Here is a 24479-nt window from a genome sequence, read left to right as displayed (position 1 = left end):
GTATCAGCATTTGCAAAACCTGACAAAAAAAGTTCCTATTTTTCCTTGGCACTTGACGAAAGCAATGATGTTCGTGATTCTGCACAACTTTTAATTTTTATTCGTGGGACGAATGACAATTTCTAAGTCACAGAAGAGCTTGATGCACTGCAAAGCATCAAAGGAACAACTACAGGAGAGGATATCTATGAAAAGGTTTGCCAAACTTTGAATGGTTTGGAGCTGGACTGGGCTAAACTAGCCAGTGTGACAACTGATGGTGCTCCTAGCATGGTGGGGTCTAAGAAAGGAGTAATTGCTCGCATTAACCAAGAGATGGACAAACATAATTACTCTCATCCAATAGCCATACACTGCCTCATCCACCAACAAGCGCTGTGTAGTAAATCACTGAAGTTTGACTCTGTTATGACAAGTGTGGTATCTTGTGTTAACTTCATTAGAGCTCATGCACTAAAGCACAGACAATTTCAGAAATTTCTGTCTGAGCTAAATGCTGACTATGGAGATGTTCTGTACCACACAGAAGTCCGTTGGCTGAGTCGAGGGAGAGTTTTGAAACGTTTCTATGACTTACTTCCACAGATTACAGCTTTTCTTCTTTCAAAAAACAAAGAAGTACCAGAGCTCAATGATGCAGAATGGAAATGGCACCTTGCCTTTCTAACAGATGTAACAGAGCTACTCAACAGTTTCAATGTGCAACTTCAAGGAAAAGGGAAGCTCATCTGTGATATGCAATCACATGTCAAAGCATTTGAAGTAAAATTAGGCCTCCTCATCAAACAAGTGAAGGAGGAAAACTTCTGCCATCTACCCACAACTCAAAATCTGTTAGCGGAAAAACCATTGGTTGCATTCCCAAACAAAACATGTGTGGATTCACTAGAAAAATTGCAAAAGGAGTTCCAATTTAGATTTAAAGAGCTTCATCTCCATGAACAGGACATACAGCTTTTCCGTAACCCATTTTCTATTGACATTGAAAATGTGGATACAATTTACCAAATGGAACTGGCTGAACTGCAGAATTGTGAATCTCTGAAAGACGCATTCAAGTCAAGCAGCCTTCCTAGTTTCTATGCATCTCTCCCTTCTGAGACATATCCTCATCTCAGGAACCATGCACTCAAAATGGCAACCATCTTTGGCAGCACTTATGTCTGTGAACAGACTTTTTCCAGAATGAACATCTGAAATCTCCAACCAGATCTAGACTAACGGATGAACACTTGCATCACTTGTTACGACTAGCAGTGACAAATATGGAACCGGACATTGACCATCTTGTTAGCCAAAAGCAGGCCCATAGTTCCCATTGAAATACTGGTAAGTTTGTTGATTTAACTTTACTTGTTCTTCATTTTAAATATTGTATTTATTGTATTTATTCCGTTTTGTTTCTTCACTTCAAAATAAGATATATGCAGTGTGCATAGGTATTTGTTCATAGTTTTTTTTTTTTAACTATAGTCCGGCCCTCTGTTTTGAAGCCCGAGATGTCCTTTAGTGTATGCAGCCCAAAGTACCCTTATGTGCTGTCCCATAGCAGTAGTATTGAGTCATTGAAAACCCATTTTTCTATTGTTGCAGGGGGAGTGCTTAACTGTTGGTGCTATCCCTTTGTCATAAATTGTTATTTTGCAGTTCTGCCATTAAAAATACAGAATTAACTGTAATAGTATATCTTAACCTGGTGGTTTTGTAGAAATTATTGCATTTTGTGTTGTCACAACATTGGTGGCTGTGTAGTTGGTTGATTTTCATTTTTCATTAAATAATAAATACCTTATTGATAAACACCAGCCTGGTTCCTAGTCCATTGTGACACAGGGTGTTTGTGGAGGTTGGGTGCAAGACAGGTTGGAGGCCTACTCAAAAAGGAACCATAGTATATTAAAAATAAAAAGCGTTTTATTGTGCAGGAGGGGAAATAGTTCCCTGGCTGACGTGTGCCGTGTAATAAACTGTGACACCCTCACTTTAAAGCGTCTTAAGTAGATAAGTGCAAAACATCTGGGAGCCAAAGGCGGCAGACCCTCGCTTTAAAGCGTCTGAAGTCCATAAGTGCAAACTATCTGGGAGCCAAAGGCTGCAGACCCTCGCTTTAAAGCGTCTGAAGTCCATAAGTGCCAAACATCTGGGAGCCAAAGGCTTCAGACCCTCGCTTTAAAGCGTCTGAAGTCCATAAGTGCCAAACATCTGGGAGCCAAAGGCTGCAGACCCTCGCTTTAAAGCGTCTGAAGTCCCAACATGTGTTTGCATAGTTAACATCCCTCTTAAATAATAGCAAAACCAGTACACATCAGAGCAAAGCAATGATTCAAAGCAGTCATGTTATTTTTCAAATCCACTTTATTTTTTATCATCGTAACCACCCGAAAACATAGGCTGTTTGACAAACATTTAAACACAAATCTCAACTACGTTCTGGGTTTAACATTTGGTGTAAAATATATGCATATGTCCTCGTTTCCGTGCTGTGCTATCTTTTTATTCTATTACAAAGTAGGTTAGTATAAAAAGTGTTACTCTCAATACAGCGCAGGCTTTCAGAGTCTTTCATTGAAAGTTCAAGTATTTCCAGTCGAGTGGAATGTGTCGTAACAACGGCGTCATTGCACTTAGGTTAGAAGCGTTCTGCGTCGGGGGCCGTAATATTATTGCGCGGTGGAGCATTTTAAGGAGCATTTATAAAGCGTTCGCAGGTACATAAGCCACTTAACTTGCGAATTGAGCAATCGGAATAATTCCCGCGAATGCCGCTAAAATTCAAACTGCCTGCGCTAATGGGAATACATCATTACGGCTCTTTCGTAGTGCATCATTGATTACACTGTGACAATCGTGTACCAATCTGAAACAGGTGTGTATTGTCTGTAGATATGCACGTGCAGAGGGTCATATCTCCTTACATGCAAATGTACATGCACATGATAGCTCTGCACCTTTTGGGTTGTCAAGTTTTTTTGGGGCAGGTGAGAGCCCATAGAAGTGAATGGGCGCATAGGGGGGCTTGGTGGACGAGTCCACTGCTTGCAAGGCTGGTGACTCCCGCCAAAAGCGGGTGAGTTGAGACGTACGTCACGTAACTCGCAAGTGCCTGCAACATAACATTGTTGAAAGAGGGGCATTCTGTAGAAGGGGGGCTAGTTCAGATTCCCACTTTTCATCGATTGCTCTGTCCGGATTTGCTGTAGGTGCAAATTAGGAAGGATTACTCACGACGCAGGGAAGGCTGGCTTTATCAAGACATGCTTTTTAATGAGTGCGACTGGTGTTGCGCTTTAGTGCTGGCAGTGTAGGTACTGCACGATTTGTATCATACTTCCTGTAGGCAGGCAGGAAAGAGTGTTACGTCACAGGACTTCCTGTTTGAGCAACGTTGCCTTTCAGGGCTATAAATCATAGGTCAAAGTGCCCTTCCTGTGTATCCCCAAGCTTCAGGCTTTCAATAGGCCTCATACTAGGCAAGGGGTGCCTTAAATTTGGAATGTACAATAATCATTTGTGGGTTTATGTAGCACCAAATGCCGGACACCCCTCCACACCCCCCCCGCCCCATTTTCAAGGTCTAGAATAATAGCCGTTATAATTACTCAGCCTTTTTTTGTTTTTAATATGTTTTTTGTGTATTTGTCAACAGTACAGCCTTATATATCTAGAAAAGATCATAGAAAGAGAAAACGGCAACATCTGCCAGTCACATCAAGGCTGGGATCAACAAGAGGGTGGAGAAAGGGGGACATACATACAAAATACAATATTACCCAGTTCAGTGGCACTTCATTTGCCGACCCCAGAAGGATGCAGGGATGCGGTGGCCCTGCCATGTTTGCTTGTGATGTGCAGGCAGAGCCGGCCTGAGGGGTGGGCCCTGGGCGCCCTGCCATTAGCCCCCCACCACGCCAGCTCGGCCGGGACTGTGTGCAGGCTTGCACTATGTCAGAGGCCAGTCCATAAGCCAATTGGGAGTATGGTTATTGTTTGCCTATTCTATGTTAGGCTCATAATGAATACTTAATATTTTATGAAAGTTGGGCTTATTGTTCTACTTGGCAAATTTGGGAAGTATTCCTCATTACATGACTTTGGTGCATTCAGAAAAGGCTGTCATGGCAGTGGCGATGGAAATCAGGCAGAGAAACGGGCGTAGAACCAGTGGTAGAGATGCACCAAACAAAGTAGTGGAACTGTGGTCTCGGCAGGGGAGAGGGTAGGTGGAAGCATAGTGCAACATGTGACACGGTGTTGCGGCAGGGGCATCCCCATAGTCTAAGTGACTAGTACATGAGGCTTCTATTACAACTTCCCACTTCCCACAGGGACATGAATGGACAAATCCTCTATATATATAGAATGGTGAATATGGTCGTTAAAAGTAGTGGAACACCGCTCCCGACCGTTCCTGCTCACTTCGATCACTGCCTAGAACCAAACATTGGGAATGAGGCAGGAACAAGCTAAGATGAAGACGCCCTTTAAGGTCTGTTTAGAGGAGTTTATAAACTAATACAATCTGCACCATAAAAACGCTTAAAGGTGGAGGGCATGTGTCTGACATCGTGCACAGGTGTGATATCAAGCATTTATCTGATATCATCCAGGACACGCGCCTGATCTCAAACATGGGCATACTACCAACTCCAGGGCCCCGCCCCTGCTGCTTACATTCCCTTCTTTCATGCCAGCCTTGTATATAGACATGTGCTTTGCTGTGAGTGCTTGAGTACGATGAGCACGTGGCATGCCTTTTATCCTCGTGCATTGCATCGGTTTCGCTCCTTTCAAGGGAAACGAGCAAAAGAGACATACAAATGGATGGATAAAGGGCAAAGTAAATGTGAGTGGGGTAAGTGGGTGTGTGGGGTACAAGGGGCTTGCTCCGTTATATATATATATATATATATGTAAATATATATATAACACACCACTGAGGCTAATGCATAGCAATGCCAGCGCATTGATGTAAAGACATGACAGTGATGAGCAGTCAAGACTGGCTCCCCCACAGTCCATTTGGGATTTCAAATCTGACCTTTCAAGAAAACTACCCAATTGCTATTAAGGCCAGTCTGTCTCTTCTGGTCGGTTTGCATGCGCCTGTATGGGATTCACTTTGGGTATTTATTTTTTATTTATTTTATTGTGCATTTGTAAGGCGCTTATAGAACAAGTAAATTGTGCTTCAAAGCGGCCACAGGGCAACAGGGAGGGGACCCGGGAATGAAGAACAAATACAACAATGAAAGATTGAGGCGGACCTAGTAGGCCTTGTGAGCATTCAGAACTTGCCTTCTATACAAGTCTTTGTATTCATAGACTCCCTCCAATCTTAGAAAAATTGCTTAAAAGGACAACTAGGGTGCCTTCAAAGCACCATGTCGAAGATCATGAGTTCTGTAATATCATAGGGGCCTCACTACCTCTTTTTTAACTCAGTAAAAAAAATGCCAAGATTCTTGCAGTTACAAATTTCAGCGGAGAGGGTCTTGTGACCTCATTGGACAAACCAATGCAGCGACTCCCTGTGGGAATGCAACACGGAGAACGAGGAGGGAGCAGGGGGTATCCCATACATCTGCCCTTCTGCTCTGGGTCAAATGCCTATTTTCTAAGTTGCTAAACTACCGAGTGCAATGACCGGCTATGCAGTCCAGTGCATGTCAAGCTATGCAATTATTGCCGATGCTAGCCCCATTTTATGGGATGTGGTCATTTCAGCTCTGACCTGCTGGTGTGGAAAAGCTGAAATCATCATAGCATCACTACTTTTCTATGGAAATTAGGACCTCCGAAGGGCAGTGAAACAGTTAAAAATAGATAACACTTTAGGATAGTGTGTACATGCATTCAAGCGCCTCGATACTTCCCATTAAAGCTCCTCATCATCTATGCATCTCAATGACTTGAAACTTCCAAGAGAATCTTCCCAGGCCGAATTCTCCCACACAACCGCTTTTTTTTTTTTTTTTTAACCCAGAGGCGCAAGCACAAACGGGGAATATTACCACATGGACTAGGAGCTACATTAAATAATACCTTGTTTTTACTAACAGCATAGAAATATGATTTAGATATTTTCAAGTGGCTACAGATTGGTGGAAATGGCATAACGCCAAAAACATGAAAAGTTCAACAAGAATTACTGTACAAAAACAAAAAAATGCGGTATCTGGGTAGTACATGCGAGTATGCGGATGGTCCAAAGTAAGACAAATAATTGGTTCCGCTTGTGTCAAAAGTCAAGAAGAATTACGACACATCAATCACCCCCAAAATCTGACATCTTGGAAAGAAAGCAGATGGAACAGTGTTGTTAAAGCTTGTTATGCCAAAGTAGGCATTGATAAGGGAGTTAGGGATAGTATCCAGGGGCGCAGAGAGTGTGTGGATGCTGAGGGAGGGAAACAAGAAGGGCCGCATTTCTTTATAACCAAAGGAGAACATTTAGGGCTCCCCGTTCTAAGGGGTCTAATTTTTGCAAAAATGCCAATGAATTGTCCAGGATTAAATAAGGGAGTTTATGGGGCAGCTGAAATTAGATCTATCTGGCCTCATGCGTTTATGCTCAACAATATCCACTGTGTTTTATAGGATATATAATATTACCATTGGAAAGTTTATTTAGCATTTTCCTCGGATAATCTGCGGGCTATACTAACCAGAATAGCCCACAGACTGTTCAGAATGCCACATTCCAAGTCTACCAGCAGTGTGGGGCATGCATGCAGCCAACTCCACGCCACCACCTAAGGATCAGCCGCTCTTTGCATACGTGCCGTCAGCCCATTCTCCATAAAGTGTAACAAACCCACCAATTGGTGCGTTTGCGAGCCTTAACCGATGCTAAGCTGCACATTCTATTGCGTGTCCCTCGCGCCATTGTGGGCTTGTTTTTTTTTTTTCAGTTCACCATGGAAAGGGAGAAGGGACTACGCTAAGTCCCTTCTCCTTGTTCCATGGCGGCCATTTTTTAGTTTACTTTTTTTTCAATTTACTTGAATGGCTGCCATTGAAGGGTAGAAGGGACTACGGAAGCACCTCAAGACCTTCCTCTTTGCTTCTGCTTTTGCTCTTCCTCTCCCCTGTTTATCCCTGTCTGCTTTGGCATTGGGAACCTGGCTACCCTCTGATTTCGGCCCCAGGTCCCTGCCCACCCTGCCGCATACGTGCACTGCTTCCTGGCAACCCTTCCACTTTGGTCTGTACCTGCAATCCTACAGTCCCCCTCCTGCACTTATTATACACCCCTTGTCTGCACCTCATTCTTGCACTTGCCACCTGCTGGTTGCACTTCCTGTTGTTGTTTTTATAATGTGTTCAGCACTTTACAGTCCTCCCCTGTCCCTTGCACTTTCCCCCTTTCCTCTCCCCTGCACTTGCGTGTTCTCAATGTCACTGGGCCTAGTAAAATCGTTGTTTTTGTCCTCCCTTGTTCCCGTCCCTTGCCGCGTCACTCTCTGAACACTTGTGTATGAGTGCAATATAAATAAAATATCATATATCTTATATATCATATATGGTAGCCATTTTCTTTATTTACTATGGCCACCACGGAAAGAGAAAATGGACTACGTTTTCCTGTCCATGGCAGACATTTTTTTACTTTTTTTCCGGCTGTGAAACGCAACGCGTCTCGCAGCTGAAAAAACCCATTAGTATCCCAGTCTAATGGGCGGGGTACTAGTGGCAATAAGCCCCTCGCCTGCAGGTCATTACCGCATAAGGTAATGGCCTCGGGGCCTTCGTTAAGGCCCTCGCTACGCTCGGACCTGTAACTATGGGCCGCAGGGGCATTACCTTATTCGGTAATGGCCAGCAGGCTCAGGGCTTATTGCCTAATGAACAGGCCCATGTAAAGCCCTTTTAATTTAAAGGGTAAAAGCTGAGTGGGCATTACCCCCAGGAAGGAGAGAATGCTAACCTGCCTGTTAGATGTAAATATAAAGGCATAAGTTGGATCCACCCTGTGTGTCCTTTTGACCCGCTAGTTTTTCTCATGAAAGAATAAGGAGTGCAATAATAGCTTGCTAGGTCATATGGCCGGGATTAGGGATGCCATATGGGGGTTGCCAGGGGCGCAGCTGCGACCCCTGAGGTTTCCCTTACTACCCCTGAAAAGAAATATATCTTTTTCAATTTCTTTTAAATGTAAGCTCCTAGGCTGTGGCCACCGCCATGTGGCTCTTTGTTTCTGAAGTGGCTGGTTTTCTTGTTCAGGCCTCTTAAAAAAACAGGGGGTTCCACAAGTGTAACCTTTGAGCAGTGACCCTAAATAAGAAAGAATAGGAATAACAAGTGATTTGTCTTTCTGGAATTCTATACAATAATTGCTAGACTCATTAAAGGTTTATTTCAGGCACACTTCAAGGGGTGCGTCACTGATTTAGTCTGTTCTTAAACACCTCAACTCAGCCTTTCATCCTTCTGTGGTCGATAAATGAGTACCAACTGAGGCTGGGTGATATTGTATGTGTGTTTTTGTTCTATATAAAGCACTTAAGCATAAGTGCTATATAGTAACACATCATTATCATTTGGCCTTGGATATCTGCTTGCATTCACAGTAATTTGGTAATATAGGCTTATACACACTGATATTAACGATACATATGGTGATCCATTCTTGTATCAAATGTATATTACATCATAGTGATATCTTAACCATATTCTTCGTAGCGTACTTAGGAACAATGCTATGTGAGGCCACTGCTTGTTTTGTCAAGGGGTGAAAGGGTTGGGTCAAATTACATCACTTCCTATGATGTCATCAGAGGTCAATGGCGTGTGATGTCACTTCTGCTACCCCTGGCATTTTGGTGAAATGATATCCCTGGCTGGGATACCTTCTTATTATAATTATAATTGTTCTTTTATAACGCACTTAACTTAATCCCAGAGATTGTTTTTTAAGCATGGGATCGGGATTCAAGCCTGTGTTGCACTACGTTGTCCTGCTTCCAAGACAAACGTGTTTCCCCCGAGCTATGCCCCTCACCAAAATGGTGCTGCGCTCAGGTTTTTAACTCAATCTTTTTGTCCTATCACGCCCAGTACGCCCTCGCACCTGGTCTATAAAGCTCAATTATAGCCTTGTGAGTGCAGGAGAGCCAATGAGCTTCTTCAGATAGCAAGATGGGGAAGGCCCCGTGCAAAGCCTGTGCGTGAATGCTGAGAGCAAATATGTGTACACTTGCTTTGTCAACTTAAAAAGATGTTCTACCTTTTCTGTGCCCATTTTACCTAAACTTTATACCCGTTTAGTGCCATTGTTTTCAATCAGTTGCACCAGAGCCAAAAGGGTTTTCCTGAAATGTGTATTTGCACTGGGGCAAAGTTTATTTAATATTCTCCCTGGTGTTCAAAGGAGAGCAAGCCCTTTTTGGCAGTACCAACACTCTTTGCCAGTTTATTAATCCGTTCACTTGGGCTATACATGACTCATACAGCCCATCCATGTGACTGACGGTGACAAAGGCAGGGGGTGTTCTGGCAGTACGTGTGGCACACCAGAGAGGCTCTGCGGTCGCCTTTATTCTCTGCAGGCGTGGGGTGCAGCTGGCCTTTCATATCGGACTTGCAGCCTCCAGCTTCCGTGTCAGAGTTGTCCCCACTGTTAGAGTCTGACCAGATGACGTAGGGCGTAATGGCGCGGTCAGTCAGAGGATGGCTGTCCTATGGGGATGGCGTACCTTTGAAAGCCCGCCCGATCTGCACCATACTCGTTCTAGGCTAGCAAAACACAGCAGGGCCTGTTTTTATTTGCCTAAACGTAACCACATCTGAGAGATGTTTCCAATTCAGCCACCGTGCCTATGCTGTCATGTCGCCCCATTGTTCAATTCTGGGTAAGGCTTGTTTTGGAGAGCTCTCCGTTTTGGGAGATGAGGTAAATGGAAAGGAGACTCTAGGGTTGTGTGTGTGTTGGGGGGGAGGGGTACATTGTACCTCATTACACAATTTGGTCAAGTGCAGAAAGCAGGATTCGAACTCCGATTTCCAGCTTGCAATGTCCACTTCTGAATATGTAGATCCATTATGCCGTTGTTTTCACCACGGCAATAATACATCGTAAATGGAAAATGAAGGTTCTCCTTATATGAGACTGGTGCCTGCCAGATAGTTTATTTCAAATTGATAATTGTTTGAATATTGGATAATGTCTCTCGCAAACTGGACATTTCGGGAGACATCCATCTTGTTTTGTAGAATAGAATCCGCCAACGTCAATACAGGTGCATTTAAGGGGAATCCATATTTGTAAATAATGTTCAGTGAGTGCACGGACAAGTCATAAAATGTTGAATGGTTTTGCAGTGTAAAGGTGTTTGCAGCGTTGGATACAGAGCATAACATCTTTCCACGCTGTTCTGATGACATTTCATGAACTTTACATTATAACTGAAGGAAGAAACTGCATTCGACATTTCCCTTCTAACAGATCATAAGAGTGAACTGCTCCCCCCTGAGCGTCGCTGCTCTTAAAGAGACAAGAGGGCCAAATAGGTCTGTGATTGCAGAACATCTTCCAACGATGTCCATCCTTTGCCATGTGAGCCACGTTTAAGTGTCACCGCCTTTCCATTATGACATCATTCCGAACCCTGGCGATTGACAAACATAAATAACTACCAAAGGTGCTTGGTCATCGTCACTGTAGGGTTGGTGGTAAATGTTGCTTTTTTAAAGCCACCCTTTATTCTGGGGTGACAGATGGCAGCAGAGGGTGCTTGTAGTGACTGAGCATTAGTCACGATTATAAAACGTATCGTATTATTAATATTATAAAGATGATGTGTCTGTGACGCAAACGCCATTTGCACGTTTATAAAATGTGTCAATAAATATGACAAACTCTTAAAAAAAACAAATGCTTAACTAAGAAGGACAACTTGGTGCCTTTTCCCATGCGAACAAGGCCTTCGGGGCCGCATAGCAAGGGAGCAAGCTCACTTTCTGATACATTTATAAAGGATGTGTGGTGTGACCCGGGCCCTGTATAGAGCGCGTCCGTACTTATTTCAAAATGTGCTCTCTCCACGAAATCTCTTTTTACTGATAACGCTCATCGGGTGAGTCCAGCGTGAGAACAGGTTATTCGCTTGTCATCGAGGCACGATAGGGCTGTGTGATTGCTTGGCACCCTCACCCCCTGGCACTGCAACTTGCCTGGAGGGCCTCCCTCCATTCACTTTTCCTCCATATTATCTTCATACTTTCTTCTTGTGTTTTATATATTTATTTATTTATTGCGACTCTTGTACGGCGCTACACGCCCGTAGGCCCCAGAGCGCAGCATGTAAGATAGAGAAGAAGACCTGGGAGATGCCCCAAACTAAACATGATTCATCCCGCAATGGTAACTGCAGAAATATTCATTGGATTTCTAATTGCAGTAGGCCTCTTATCAACCTCTCATTGGTGTCTTGCCATTCGGATGTCTTATCCGCAGGAATGCCTGGTGCTAACTATGTTCCAGATATCAGACAGCAAAATAGCTCTCCCTCCATGATGGCATTTGGTTATTAATGTCGCATATCACAATTTTAGGGTGTTTTTGCATGCTGTAACACTGAGATCTTTTTTGGGGCAATCAGCATTTTTCTCCTGATTAAGGAACTGATTATGTACACAGAGAAAAAACCTTCGCCCCGGTATCAGGGTCGGACGGGTGGGGGGGGGGGGGGTTAACATTGTCTCGAGCAGCAATGAAAAAAGTGGCCCACAGTTGCAAAAGGCAATCCATTCCCTGACTGTTTGAATAGTACCCAAGGGGGAGTTTTTTGGATGAAGTATAATGCAAATTATGCAATTTAAAGAATATTTATTCAGCAACAATGGTCAAAACTACCAGCTGCATAGTGGAGTAACTCATCAAACTGGGCCACACTGGCCAAAAAAGTGGCCCACTTTCACCAAAAAAACGGGATCAACAGCATTTTCCATTTTTAGTTTGTGCATTGCCCTATAGGACAGTCCAAGCCTCCCCGGAATAATCACACTGGTCAATGGACAGGTCCCCTAGCCCCACAGTGGATAATTTAACCAACAGACCACACACCACCTCAATGACATGGTTGCCCGGCTTTAGTAATGCCTGAGATTCAGGATTCCAAAAATGCTCGAGGGCCTTCTTTGCTAGGTGAAATTCATCGCAGGAATTTAAGCATGTTCCATTGCTCTGTGCCCAGTAACACCAAATCCTGGTGGGAGAGTATTTTGTGAAATGTTTGTGATACAAGTCAGGGTCAGTGGCTGTCTGCTGGAGTCTACACCCTGAAGATATACACCCGGGTGATTCTACCTGCTTCCCACATCTTGCAGGGATGGATGACTCAATAACAGATGGACAGTGAAAATAAAATCCTGGAAATCTCCGGCTGCGTAGGGGATCATAAAAATCGCAGGATATCTGGGCTCATGAAAACCTATTATCCTTAGAACACGCATTATCCTTTGAACACTTACAATTTAGTCATTAATAGACTCAAGCAGAATTGGTGAAATAGGGTTTATGTACTTGGTAGATTTTTTGACTAGGTAGATGGTGGGCTGGGGTAAGGTATATAGAAATGGGGGGTCTAGGAGGCGGTAAGAATGTGCTGCAGTGTCTGGCCAGCCTTTTTGTGGTAATGCGGGGGTTAAAAAAGTACAGTAAAACAGAATTTGACCATTTAAAATTTGGCCAAATCACATCCATCTGCAAAATATAGAAAACTCTAAGCAGTGTTCAAAGAGGTACACATAACCAATAGCCTACTCACTCTGGCCCTTGCCAAGCCCTTACTTGGGTCTGAATGGGACACGCTGCCATTTCTCCCATGCAACAGCCTACATTGAACCGACATTTGATACCCTCTGGCTAAAACCTGTTCTGGTTTGGTTTTCGATTTTTGGTGCTCCAAAGCTAATTGCCTGACTAAACCTTTGCTGTCACGTAGTCTGTCATTGGGTAACTACCATAGACAAGAGTGGTTGTCTCATTGGGGAGGAAGGATAATTCAGGGGCAACGCGTTTGTCTTGGCAGAGCGCAACACAGGTTCGAATCCTGATCCCGCGCTTCGAAATCACTCACTGGTATTAAGTGTGTTATAAAAGAACAAATAGAAGTATAATAAAACATCCCGCCAATCTGTGGGTTTAGGCTTTTATTTTGCCAATCCCCATCTTACCGCAACCGCAGCACTCAAGACAGTGATTCTGGGACATTGATCTGGTATTAGGGAGGGCCTTTGTCTACAATGGTCAATGGTATGATGGTACCTACCACTTTCTCCCCAGGCTGGGATGGCTCCGTAACTAATCCATACCACCGGCCCCTACTGTCTAGAGCTAGGGTCACCAGCAGATGGGCCGAAACATCTCTACATGTGGTACCAGTGCCGGCACCGCTGTGGAATGTTTGGCTCACCTGGTCATTTTCTGCCCTATTTATATGGATTTACGGAGACTCTAGTTGCATGATTTTTTTTAAAGGATCAGGCTGTAGGCAGTGGCGTCCCGCCTTGTTATCATTACTAGAAGAGACACAACACTGCTTTTATACTGCCCGGTTTTTTACATTCAGCTTGGAAAAGAAGGATTAAGTTTAACGGTCCTATTGTATGACACTGTGCTTTAACTTGATGTATTTATTCACGATTCTTTAATGTGTATGTTTTTAACATATTTTTATGTGTTTTATGGATTGCAGTATATCCTAAATAAACAATGTACTGATTGATTGAGCTGACGCCTATGAACATAGATGGGAAGCAGAAGTGAGCTCGCCAATTGGCCAGTTCAGGTGGAATAAGGAACATGGAAATGTTTGGTTAGCAGAAATATCTGAATATTAGAGGTGTCCAGCGTAGACTGTCACTGCCACTGGTGTAAACGTTTGTCCCCGAAGTTAAGGGCCTTGATTCTATGTGCTGCTCTTGCGAACGTTCGTCAACATTCTTGAAGGGAGTGTTATGCAAATCCCTCAAAAAGGGACTTGGTTACTAGTCAGAACTTTACAAAGGAATCTTTGCGTTTCATGTGAGCTTCTTTTTCAAGTTCCTTGTGTTTACCTACATCCGTGGAATCGTGCTGCAACCGAGACTTGATTATACCCTGATTATGGCCGTTTAGAGAATAAGCCCCCCAGTGAGGACTGAATGAATGACCTACTTCCATCATCCGCCTGTGGTAGGAAGCACGTGCAGGACAAATACAGACTTCTTTTAATGATGCAATACTCCCGAGTTGGAGGCCTTTAACGCCTGGCCATGGCCTTGGCCCCACCCGGGCCTTCGCATGGACGCTGTTGCCACTGCTAGGCAGAGGAAGAGTCTTGAGCAGTGGTGTAGTCCCAGGGGAGTAAGAGCACAGGGTCAAGTTGGGCCCGATATGAAGATGAGCTTTAAACTGAGCGGGTCGGGGACACCATAATGGCGGGACACGCAGGAGAGGGAGCAATGAAGAAGGCGGTGTTCAGGGTCAGGGAGGTGGCAGTATCATGCGGAAAATGGGGACACAAAGGGACAATGAGACTGGGCCTAGAGAAAGTGTGTCAGGAAGTTGGGCAGAACATGGAGCCCAGAGGGGACAAGAGAGGTGATGGTGAGAGTCACGGAGAGAAGGCGTTGAGCAGGAAAACACGTGGGGGAGGAATGTAGGGGTTATCAGGTGAAGCAGCAAGCCTGAGCATCAGCCAATGTGCGCATCAGCCAAAGTGAGGGTGCCATTTTCCTGCCATGTGTACTAATGATCTTTATACACGCAAGATCCTTCTGTCCCACGCTGTATCCACACTGTGGTATGACTGATCCCTCAGGCCAGGATATGCTGTCTTTCCTTTCCTGTGTCTCTGGTCTTAAAAGGTTCTGTTACTGGGACTTGAACCGCACACTGCGGCTATTTGCATGGTCTCCGGGTGTTCTGGAAGATCTGAATGCCAGGGTGGTGGCTTAGGCTAGTGGGGAGAGCAGAAGAATGCAAAGTACTTTTGCTGTTGTGTTGATGTATGCAGACCGGAAGTACCCTGTGCTCCAAGTGTGGGAGTGTTTCAAGGTGTTCTGAGTCTAGAGCATGGCCCCGTTTGGGTCCACAGGGGAGCAGAGTGTGATTGTGGTGACAGCATGCATTGGTTGGGACTGTGATATATACATTTATTGTAGTGTTGCATCGTTTGATGTCTGTTGGAAGTGTCACTCAATCGCTGGTCTTAAAAGTGTCAGTATCACCATCTGTTCACCTCATCGAGCATTGTTCATCCTTTCTCTTTTTTTAGGTGCATAAGTCCTCATCACCTCTTAAAACATCTTACAAATGGCTGTGACAGTATATTCAGCGACATCATATGCGTAAGAGCACCTCACCCGTTAACTGGTGGAAATAAAGTATGCCTACTCTGCACATCGCCATAATCTGCAAAATGAATGGCACTTCATCGACATTAATCTCGTTTCGTCAAATGCCCAAAAGAAGGACAATTTAAAAATCAGCAAAGAAAATTTGTTCAGTTGTGGCTATCTGTGAAAATGGCAAACCAGGGCATTGCAAATCATTTCCTACTACTGTGTGATTTTTTATAAACCGCCCTGGACTTGTGCATCTGCAGTAACTTGCAAGTGAACATCTGCAATGCTATTCACTCCGTGATATATGCCAATATATGCCATTCACATCCTGGAATTCCTCCCAAATGTGTGCTATTTTAGATGCTGAAAACTCTGCATAATTATTTAAGGGTACATTTTATACCAAGAATTAAAATATGATTGGATGTGACATGTTTTGGATTAACTCTCTTCAAAGAGCAAGGCAGACTGAGAATAAAGGAAGATCCGGGGAAGCGTGAGAAAAGTGCGTGCAGTTGGAAGGAAAATGTTAGCTTTCCCTAAAATGTTCTCTGAAGACATGAATTTGCACGATTGTCCCATCCTCTCCCCGGAGAAAGGCCTGCCTGCTTATTTAGGAATTTAGCCTGTGCTATGCACAGCTTACAAACCTGAGAGGGCTTTCAGTGCTGCTGTCTTGTTGCCGTTAAGTTGATCATGAGAGCACATCATGATGAACACCCGGCCGAGGAGGCAAGGGGGCACCCCTCATATGCTGAATTCATGGCTGATTCTAGAGCTCCGGGGAGTGGATGTGATCGTGTAGCCAAATTAAAAGACGAGGAGCCAAAAGACTGGGGTTCTTGAAATAGCCTCCTTGCTTGGCCACATTGTGTGATACTAGGACAATATATTTCTATCCCTGTGCCTCAGTTCCAAAATGTGCTAAAAGTGTGAGCACTTAGCAAAGGGTGAGTTCTTGTTTTAAGTCTTATATACAAATGTGGACATTGAATCGTGCACTTGAGGATAGACACGGTTTTATTAATGCAATCTTTTTTTCTGTAAAAGGAGACCTCAATTTGTGTTGGTGGAATAGGGTGTTGAGTCGAAATTCCAATCTTTTTGGGGTCAATCTTGGGGAGTACATTTACCCTGGTCCCCAGCTTCCCAAATGGATGCTGTTCCCATATAAGATCTGTTCTGTAAAAACGAATACACAAGGAGTAGGATGTTAACGCTGTCGCTATTTTGCTCTTGAGCATTTTCTGAGAGGGGAACCTATTTTCGAAGAGAAGCCACGAAATTCTTGAGTGATTTTATGCATATTTTGCTTCTGGTGATGATGTTGCAATTACTGAAAAAAACATTTACATTATCAATCATTCTAAACCAATGTGAGGCACATCTTGTCCACCTGGTTTAATCGTTCTGAAGCCCAATTGGGGGTAAACAAATTATAATTTTAATGAATATTTAACAGGTTTAATTAGCAGGTTAAGAAATTGCAAACTTGTTATCCTACGTGGGGGAATCTTTTATGGTCAGCGTGAAAATAGTAACCAAATAGAAAAAAATAGGTACACATGTGGTCATTTTTCACCCATTCTTGGATTTTCAGTCTAGGAGTTTTAGAAGGAAATCAATGCATGTTCCTAAACAACACTAGCGAGGACAACTGCATCAACATTCTATATCTTCAACAAAATTGTATGCCAAATTTAAAGAGCCATAATCAGCACAAAATGTACAGCTTTTATTCCTACATACTCATTAAAAAGGTGCATTTGCATCTGGGGTGCTTGCTCCTTTGCATACCACTTGCAATGCCCGGATCAGCATTACTAGGCATGGGCAGTGGATGCAGGTCATACAGAGTTACAGAGAAGGGCAGAGGCCTCCAGAGCCACTCCCCAATGTGCCATGAGAGAAAAGGTGAGACCATTGTCTTTCTCTTGTTGCATACAGAGAATTGTGACCCAACCAGGGCTCGTCTCTGACCTGTGTCCACTGCCTGCATGAAGGACACCAGTGTGAACCCTGGTCAGGCCGACTCAGCCTTTCATTCTTCTGGGGTCAATACGTTGAATGCCAGGAGACACAAGGTGAATGATAACAGCGATTTCTAGAGGGGCTCATCCGGCACTCTGTGCCCTATGCAAAGGTGGTATTATCACTATTATTGGCATTTCAGGTGCGTTCTCAACACACTGCTGTGGCTCTGGCGTCACAACAAGGCATACATCTTATGAATTCTCTGTGTGCTCACTGTGAGTTGGCAGGTGACCATAGCCAAACAGGTGGTTATTGAGGAGAAATACACATCCTCTATATAACAGGAGTCACAGCAGAGAAACTGTAGGAAATGAGACAGATCTTGATGCCGATGGATAGGGACCACTGGGGCTATCGAGTGACCCCCCTTATGTTCTTGCTATCTTCTACATCATCTTTGTCTCCTGGTCTTAATTAGTTCCCACAGTATCTCACTCCTTAGCCTCTGCTGCAAGGCTATTTCCGCAATCGAATTTGTCCCTACTCGCAGGAGGACCCATAGTTTCTACGCAATTTCTTTGACAATGTTCCGCTCTTTCCCCGGAACCTGTTGTGCTCCCACAAGCCTGGCCTCAGCATCAAAGCAAACCACTGCAATCTCAACACTGCTTGCATGCATTGCCTACAAAAACAGGCTTTCACGGAATCACTGCACTGCCTGAATTTGCTTTGTTTTCATCCAATCTGTGACAGAGAAGCCGCCGCTTGCTTCCTGAAATCAGCCATGGATATACTGCCCTGTGCCACTCCATTGACGCCAGCTTGCGCTGGGAAGAGGGTCTAACGCCTGTCCCAAAGGGATGCATTTGCTGCACAGGTTTTTGGGATATCCACGCACGGCAAACCTGCATACAGTAAATTGAAATGGAAGGAATTTACATGGTCAATGTTTACCCTGCAAACCTGGCATGACTGTGCCCTGAAGGGTGAGAAGTGGCCGTCCCTCCATTCTAAGGAAACCTGCAAAGTGTCATCAATCCCCACTGAAGATCGTGGTCCTGCACAGGCCCATAACGCACCACACGTAGCAGGAGTTTAATTGGCCCGTGAAGTTCAAGGCATATTGGTCATTCTTTCTTGCAACATGCATGTCTAGTTTATACTGTTCTATGACGAGACACACATGTGTATACGTGATTCGTAGGCATAACGCCAGAATTGACAATACACAACAAACGTAACATTTGTTCACATAACTATTTTCTTATTATGGACAGCGGTGACATAAGAAGTGAATTTTACCCATTGCATTTTGCAATTCAAGGGATATCCTTTGACAGCAGTAAGGAACCCTTCCATTTGGACATTTTATTATTTGACAAAATTGGTGTGCAAGGATTCAAATGAGGTTACGGATGACAAAATTGATAAGCGATTGCAGGAAGGAAGGATGCATGACTGAAGGAAGAGGCACGGCCACTGCGTAACAAGCTCAACTTGGGAGCATCAACACGTTGCCTCCAACACTAAAGGCTGCAAAATGTCCTCTTTGCATTGTACAGTGTGGACCGGTAGGCTCATGAATGAATGACATTTGTATAACGTGCAACACGGGCAAAGGCCTCAGTGTGCACTGAAGAAGTGATCATAGGAGAAAAAAAAAGTCAAACCAGAGAATCAAAGCAGAGAACTACAACGCCTTAATCACGCTCAATTAGATACTGACAAGTCCCTGAGCGACGTTTTGCAGCGTTATTATGTACAGGTTGGGGTAGATTATAAGGCGTTATGTTATTTCTAGTCCTTAAACATCTCTTTGTAGGCCTTGAAGCATCATGTTTATTCACATTTTATTTCAATTCCATATGCTACATGTTTGACTTCTGAGGTCAAATTGCAAATTGGACTCTCCACTCAAAGGGCCTTTTTTTTTTTACACTGACCAAAATTCCTGTTCATATAAAAGGCACTGACGGTTTTTTGAGAATATATGCACCATAATAACAGGATAAACATCACTAATGCATAATATTGCGAGGATCACTCTTTTAGATGAGGGACGGTGTCATCACTCAAAGTTATACCTGAAACAAAGCGAACATCTGGAAAAGAGTTTTCGTCCGTTCTTCCTGTTTCATTGGATACACAATGGAAACATCAGACCAGCGGGAAGTGAGCAGCCTCTGTAGCTGTATAGGCAGTGCCGACTGCCTCGGCCAGGCCTGCAGTTGGATTTGGCACAGAACACAAGACTATATATCCAGGCGGTCTCCAACTGCGGTCCTGGAAAGCTCCAATCACGCCAGATGTTCAGGGTAACCACTGAGTGTGTAAATAAGACTCCTCTAGATTCCCTGTTTGGTAATGGATTTTGTGTGGATATCCCAGTAACATGGAACGGTTTTAGCTCCTCAGGATCAGTCTTGGAGACCCACGGTTTATCCCTGGTTTGAGGCATAGTGAAATAAGGAACATTAGCCAGGAGCGTCTTTGATCATGAATACATAGCTTTCCCCCATTGCATTTAGGAAGAAACAGACAGCCAAGTTAGAGACACTGCCCTTCCAACCAACAATGGGCCTCATTACAGGTTTGCCGGTCCGGTAACTACAGTATCGGTAAGCTTGCAAAGTAGCAAACTACAAATTCTCCTTGCGGGTACCTTTTCACCCGCCAGGTCGGACCTGGCGGGTGGAACGGCACCCGCGAGAAGAGCATGTCGGATGCACCGGCACCATTCTGAATGGTGCCGGTGCATCCGACCTCCCAATTCCCATTGAGCCCTATGGGGCTCAAATATGAATGGGGAGTAAAAGTGTCCAGCCCTTGGCAATGGGGAAATACAGGGTCCGCCAGGGTTGTAATTGCCCTGTATTTCCCCATTGGCAGGGGCCGGAAGAATTTGCAAGTTTGGCGGCATCCTGCCGGTTTTACCAGCAAGGCTACCACCAAACTTGTAATGAGGCCCAATTGTCTGTTTTCAGTATTGACGATTATAATTTCTGACCATCACTGACTAGAACCCCAGCAATTTTGCTGCACTTTTTACTACAATGTTGGGAGATGTGAAATATAATGGAGAAACCAAGATAAAAAAAAGTGTGCTACAGTCATTATGGACAGCTTTGCCCCAGTAAAAAAAAAATAGGACCTAACCTATTTTGCATCAGTCTTTTTGTTTGCATAATAAGGAATGGGGCAGGCCATTATCTTCTCCAATCATAAATTTTGCACTTGGGCAAAAAAGGAGCCAACAGATTTTGCACTATTGTTCTGATTGCACAATACAGATGCAGCAAATCAACTCGTCTTCACTTCTCAAATTCAAAAGTGGCGCTTTAAGTCTGAGGTAAAGCCAATGTGATCCTCTACTCCTTGTCATGTAAGAAGCAAAACTGTTGTTTGTACCCCATTTTTGTTCTGGTGCAAAATCTTTATTCATTATGCACCATCAACAACACGTTTATGCACCGCTCTTACTATAGAAGCAAACCATTGGTGCAAGGTACATTTACTCAAATATTGCGCAGTTGTTAAACGTACACACGATGTGCCTGACAGTTGTTTACATGTCACAGGGGAATAGATCATGTTGAAGCACTGTGGCATATCTCTGAGCTTTCCTTGCACTGGTGTTCACCTTCTTACAAAACTATATATCTCTAAAGGGCTTCAGTGGGATCACCCTCAAAGTGAACCTAAGTTACCCTTGGAAACCCTAAATCTTGATTGACTTCAAGGAGGTCACTCTAAAAAACACCTGCCTGCTCAACAAGGTCATGCCAATGGCAGTCCCCCACCTCCCTCCACGATGCCAAGCAACCGTCGCAGTGGCGTCACCACACACGGACACCCACATGCTGAGAGGTGTGATAGAGCCCCCTCAGAATAAACTATAATTCAAGGGCCTGACTCAGAAGGTGTGTGCTCCTTCAGCAGAAGGGTGCTGCTTGCATATCTTTCTCTCTTCTAGGAAGAGAGCATGTTTTGCAAATACTGTCAAATAAGATCCCACAGTGAGAGAGTACCTAGTGGTTGGAGGGTTGGGGGGGCGGGGCGTTGGACTTGTCATTAGCTCTGCGCCTCTGTTTGGCAGGAAGGCAAGATTGATGGAAGAGTAATTGGACGATCTTAGCCGAGAACCTGCCTCCATTCAATGGATGCTGCTCTGAGCAGGGACACTAGACTTGTCAGAAACAGATCATGAAGGGGCTTGATAACCACTGAGGACAAATCAGCTCTGCAGATGCTGAATGTCTGCCCGTGCGGCGTACTCAATGCGCCCGCTTACAATTGGCAATGCGTCATATTCTCAAGGATGAGTTTTACTGGATTGCGCCTTTACTTGTTATACAATGGAAACATGGCCACACAGGGAACTGTGGAAGGTTGATGATCGGCATATAAAGTGTAACTTGTCAGTGGCACTTAAAACTGCACACACCCCACTACAGTACCTCGATCCTGCTGTTGAGGAAACACAGCTAGCACTTGAAGGCATGCCAGCTCCCAAACCCACTCAACCCCTTTGCTGCCCTGGTAGACTGACAAAAAAGTGACCAGTTTGGTGAAAGAGTGGATTACGTAGGTGCTCACCCGCACAACCTCACCTACCTCTGTTGTCATTTATTCATGCTCAGACTTTACTTGTCGACTTTAATGACTTTCTTAGGAGATTTTGGAACCGGCCAACTAGAACTGATCAGATATATTGACGCCTACACAGAGAGCCTTATTCCACCATTGCTTGTTTCTCGAAGATGAGAATGCAAAACAAGCAGTGTTTCCCGTCTGCTGAAACCACACAACTCTCCCCGTTACCTCTATTTGCATCTTAATCATTTTGGTATCGTGATTTTTCGTCCTGTTGGTCCCCTTTTCAATGCCCGTCTTTCATCAAGTAAACCCAGGCTGAATGTGTAAAGAAAAGGTAAGACTTCATGGGTGGTTAAGGGCTGAAAAACATTGCTGTATACCTGTAACTCACATGTTGCCTGGTGGAGTGTTTACATGATCAATTAATAGATCCCTATTCTTTTAAAGTAATAACAGGGCCTCCATCTGTGCTGGACCACAAGCTAAACCCTTCATTATATCCATACAGATATCTTTCCATCCTTGGTGTCCTTCTCGGAACTGGCCTTTGGCTTAGCACCTTGCTTTTCGTGCGCGCTGTTCACCCTGTTCTGTTCCACCACGGTGCCCCCAGACACTGGGCTGCTTGCTCGGGATGGCTGTGCATTCACGTGGCTGTTGTAACTCTGGAATACGATGTCTAACTGCTCCTGGGCGACCCTCAAATGCTTATGCAGGGTGGACAAGTCCTGAGGGATGTTGTCATCTGGGCTGGTGCACTGCTGCTCCTGAGCATTGTTGGCTAGGCCCTGCTCGTGTGTCGTTAGGCTCATTGGCATCGTGGTGGGCTTCTCGGACTTCACTACCAAGTTGTACTCAGGAGGGCATGCAATATTTTTGGGGTAGGAATAGTTGTATGGAGGCTGTCGAAGGCTGTTGATCCTTCTATTGCGAACAGCGTCCCTAATGGTGCCGAAACCCAAGTGGAACATCTCACACAAATTAAGCAAAAGGCACAGGCAGCTCACTACATACATCACCAGAAGGAAAATTGTCTTTTCGGTCGGTCTGGACACAAAGCAGTCTACAGTGTGGGGACACGGGTCTCTGTCGCAAACAAAGAAGGCTTCTACTTCAAAGCCATATAGAAAGTATTGTCCGGCCAAGAAGCAAACTTCTAAGGCTGCCCGGGCGATCAACTGGAAGACATACATCTTCAGCAGACCCTCTTGCTTGATTCGCCTTCGACCATCATGCTTTTGCGGCTCTTTGCTCTTCTCCTTGTTTCCAGCATTCTCAGTGGCCGCCGTATCATCATATATCATGGGTTCCCCCTCTTCCTCTTCTCCGAGGTCCTCCAGGTTCCGATGTGGTTTCCACTTTTGTATGAAGTGCTTTTTCTTTTTGAAGCTTTTGTATCTCCTTTCATTCTCCGAAGACCTGGCTATCCGATGTATGGCGTATCCCAGGTACATTATGGCAGGAGTACAGATCATGATGATCTGAAACACCCAGAACCTGACGTGGGAGAGTGGGGCAAACGAGTCGTAGCACACATTGTCACAGCCCGGCTGCTTGGTGTTGCAGGTGAACTTGCTCTGTTCATCGGAGTAGATGGACTCCCCACCAACCGCAGTCAGTACAATGCGGAAGATGATAAGTACAGTGAGCCAGACTTTCCCCACAAAGGTGGAGTGATTGTGGATTTCCTCTAGAAGGCGGGTTAAAAAGCTCCAGCTCATGTTGGTCATAAGGGCTATTCATTTATAATCTGCAAGAAAAAAAGAGGCAAAATATTAGAACTCTGTTGAAGTTGGATAACATTCTCACACAGTTCACAGTGGTATCCGATCTAATAATACATCATTGACTTAAGCAACAGTAGTATTTCCAGCAGGTTTCACTAGCCAGTAATTTCCCGGGGACCTAGATAGGCACTCACTATTTTTTTTATTTATTAATATTTATTTATATATATCTCCAGGGAGAAACAATGCTCTTCACAACAGAATGTCCAATAGATGAGAAATCACATTTGATGGGAAGCAGTGAGCCTTTTACAATGGGGAGAATTTGAGTGACATTCTGACCAGATTGTGGAGTGGAGTAAATGAAACACTCACCGGGGACAAATCATGGGTGGACATGCATATATGGACAACCTACATTAGACATTTTCTAGTGCAGGAGACGGTATGGACTGCTGTGTTAGGGATGTGACCATGATGGATGAAGTGCTAGAATGGAGGCAGAGCAAGTTAGAGGCGAGGGAAAAATGTAAGTTTGAAGGAAGATGAGGGGTTGGTGAAGAAGGTAACTTGGAGTAGAGGAGGTGGGCTTTCATGCTGGTTTTGAACAGATCCATGCAAACTGTTTCCCAGATGTCTGGGGAAGAGAATGCCATGCAAGCGGAGCAAAAAGAGAGAAAGAGCGGAAGTGAGAGGAAGCACAGGGAGAGCAAGGAGCCACAAGGGTAATCGAGGAGGCAGAGCAGAGATTACGAGAAGCCTAACCATGGATAGATTTGTGAACAAGGAGAAGACATTTAAATCTGGCCCTGTTTTGTATCATTATCCATTCAGCCTGGTGACGGTACGAGG

General features: G+C 44.4%; 1 protein-coding gene across 4 annotated transcripts in view; it reads right to left on the bottom strand.

The window, feature by feature from the left end:
* Window positions 1-2337: 2337 nt before the first annotated feature.
* Window positions 2338-24479, bottom strand: part of GJC2 (gap junction protein gamma 2) — a 495946-nt gene continuing 473804 nt past the window's right edge. For all 4 annotated transcript variants that reach the window (XM_069647054.1, XM_069647051.1, XM_069647052.1 and 1 more), the window contains exon 2: window positions 2338-23650. In XM_069647054.1, the coding sequence (XP_069503155.1) occupies window positions 22395-23630 (1236 nt within the window). In that variant the 5' untranslated portion in view covers window positions 23631-23650 and the 3' untranslated portion in view covers window positions 2338-22394. The remainder of the gene's footprint in view (window positions 23651-24479) is intronic.

The sequence above is a fragment of the Ambystoma mexicanum genome, chromosome 2q, assembly GCF_040938575.1.
Source record: "Ambystoma mexicanum isolate Mex_15411 chromosome 2q, UKY_AmexF1_1, whole genome shotgun sequence".
Taxonomy (NCBI): Eukaryota; Metazoa; Chordata; class Amphibia; order Caudata; family Ambystomatidae; genus Ambystoma; species Ambystoma mexicanum.
Note: the sequence above shows the minus strand (reverse complement) of the source record. Positions and strands in the feature narration are given on the sequence as shown.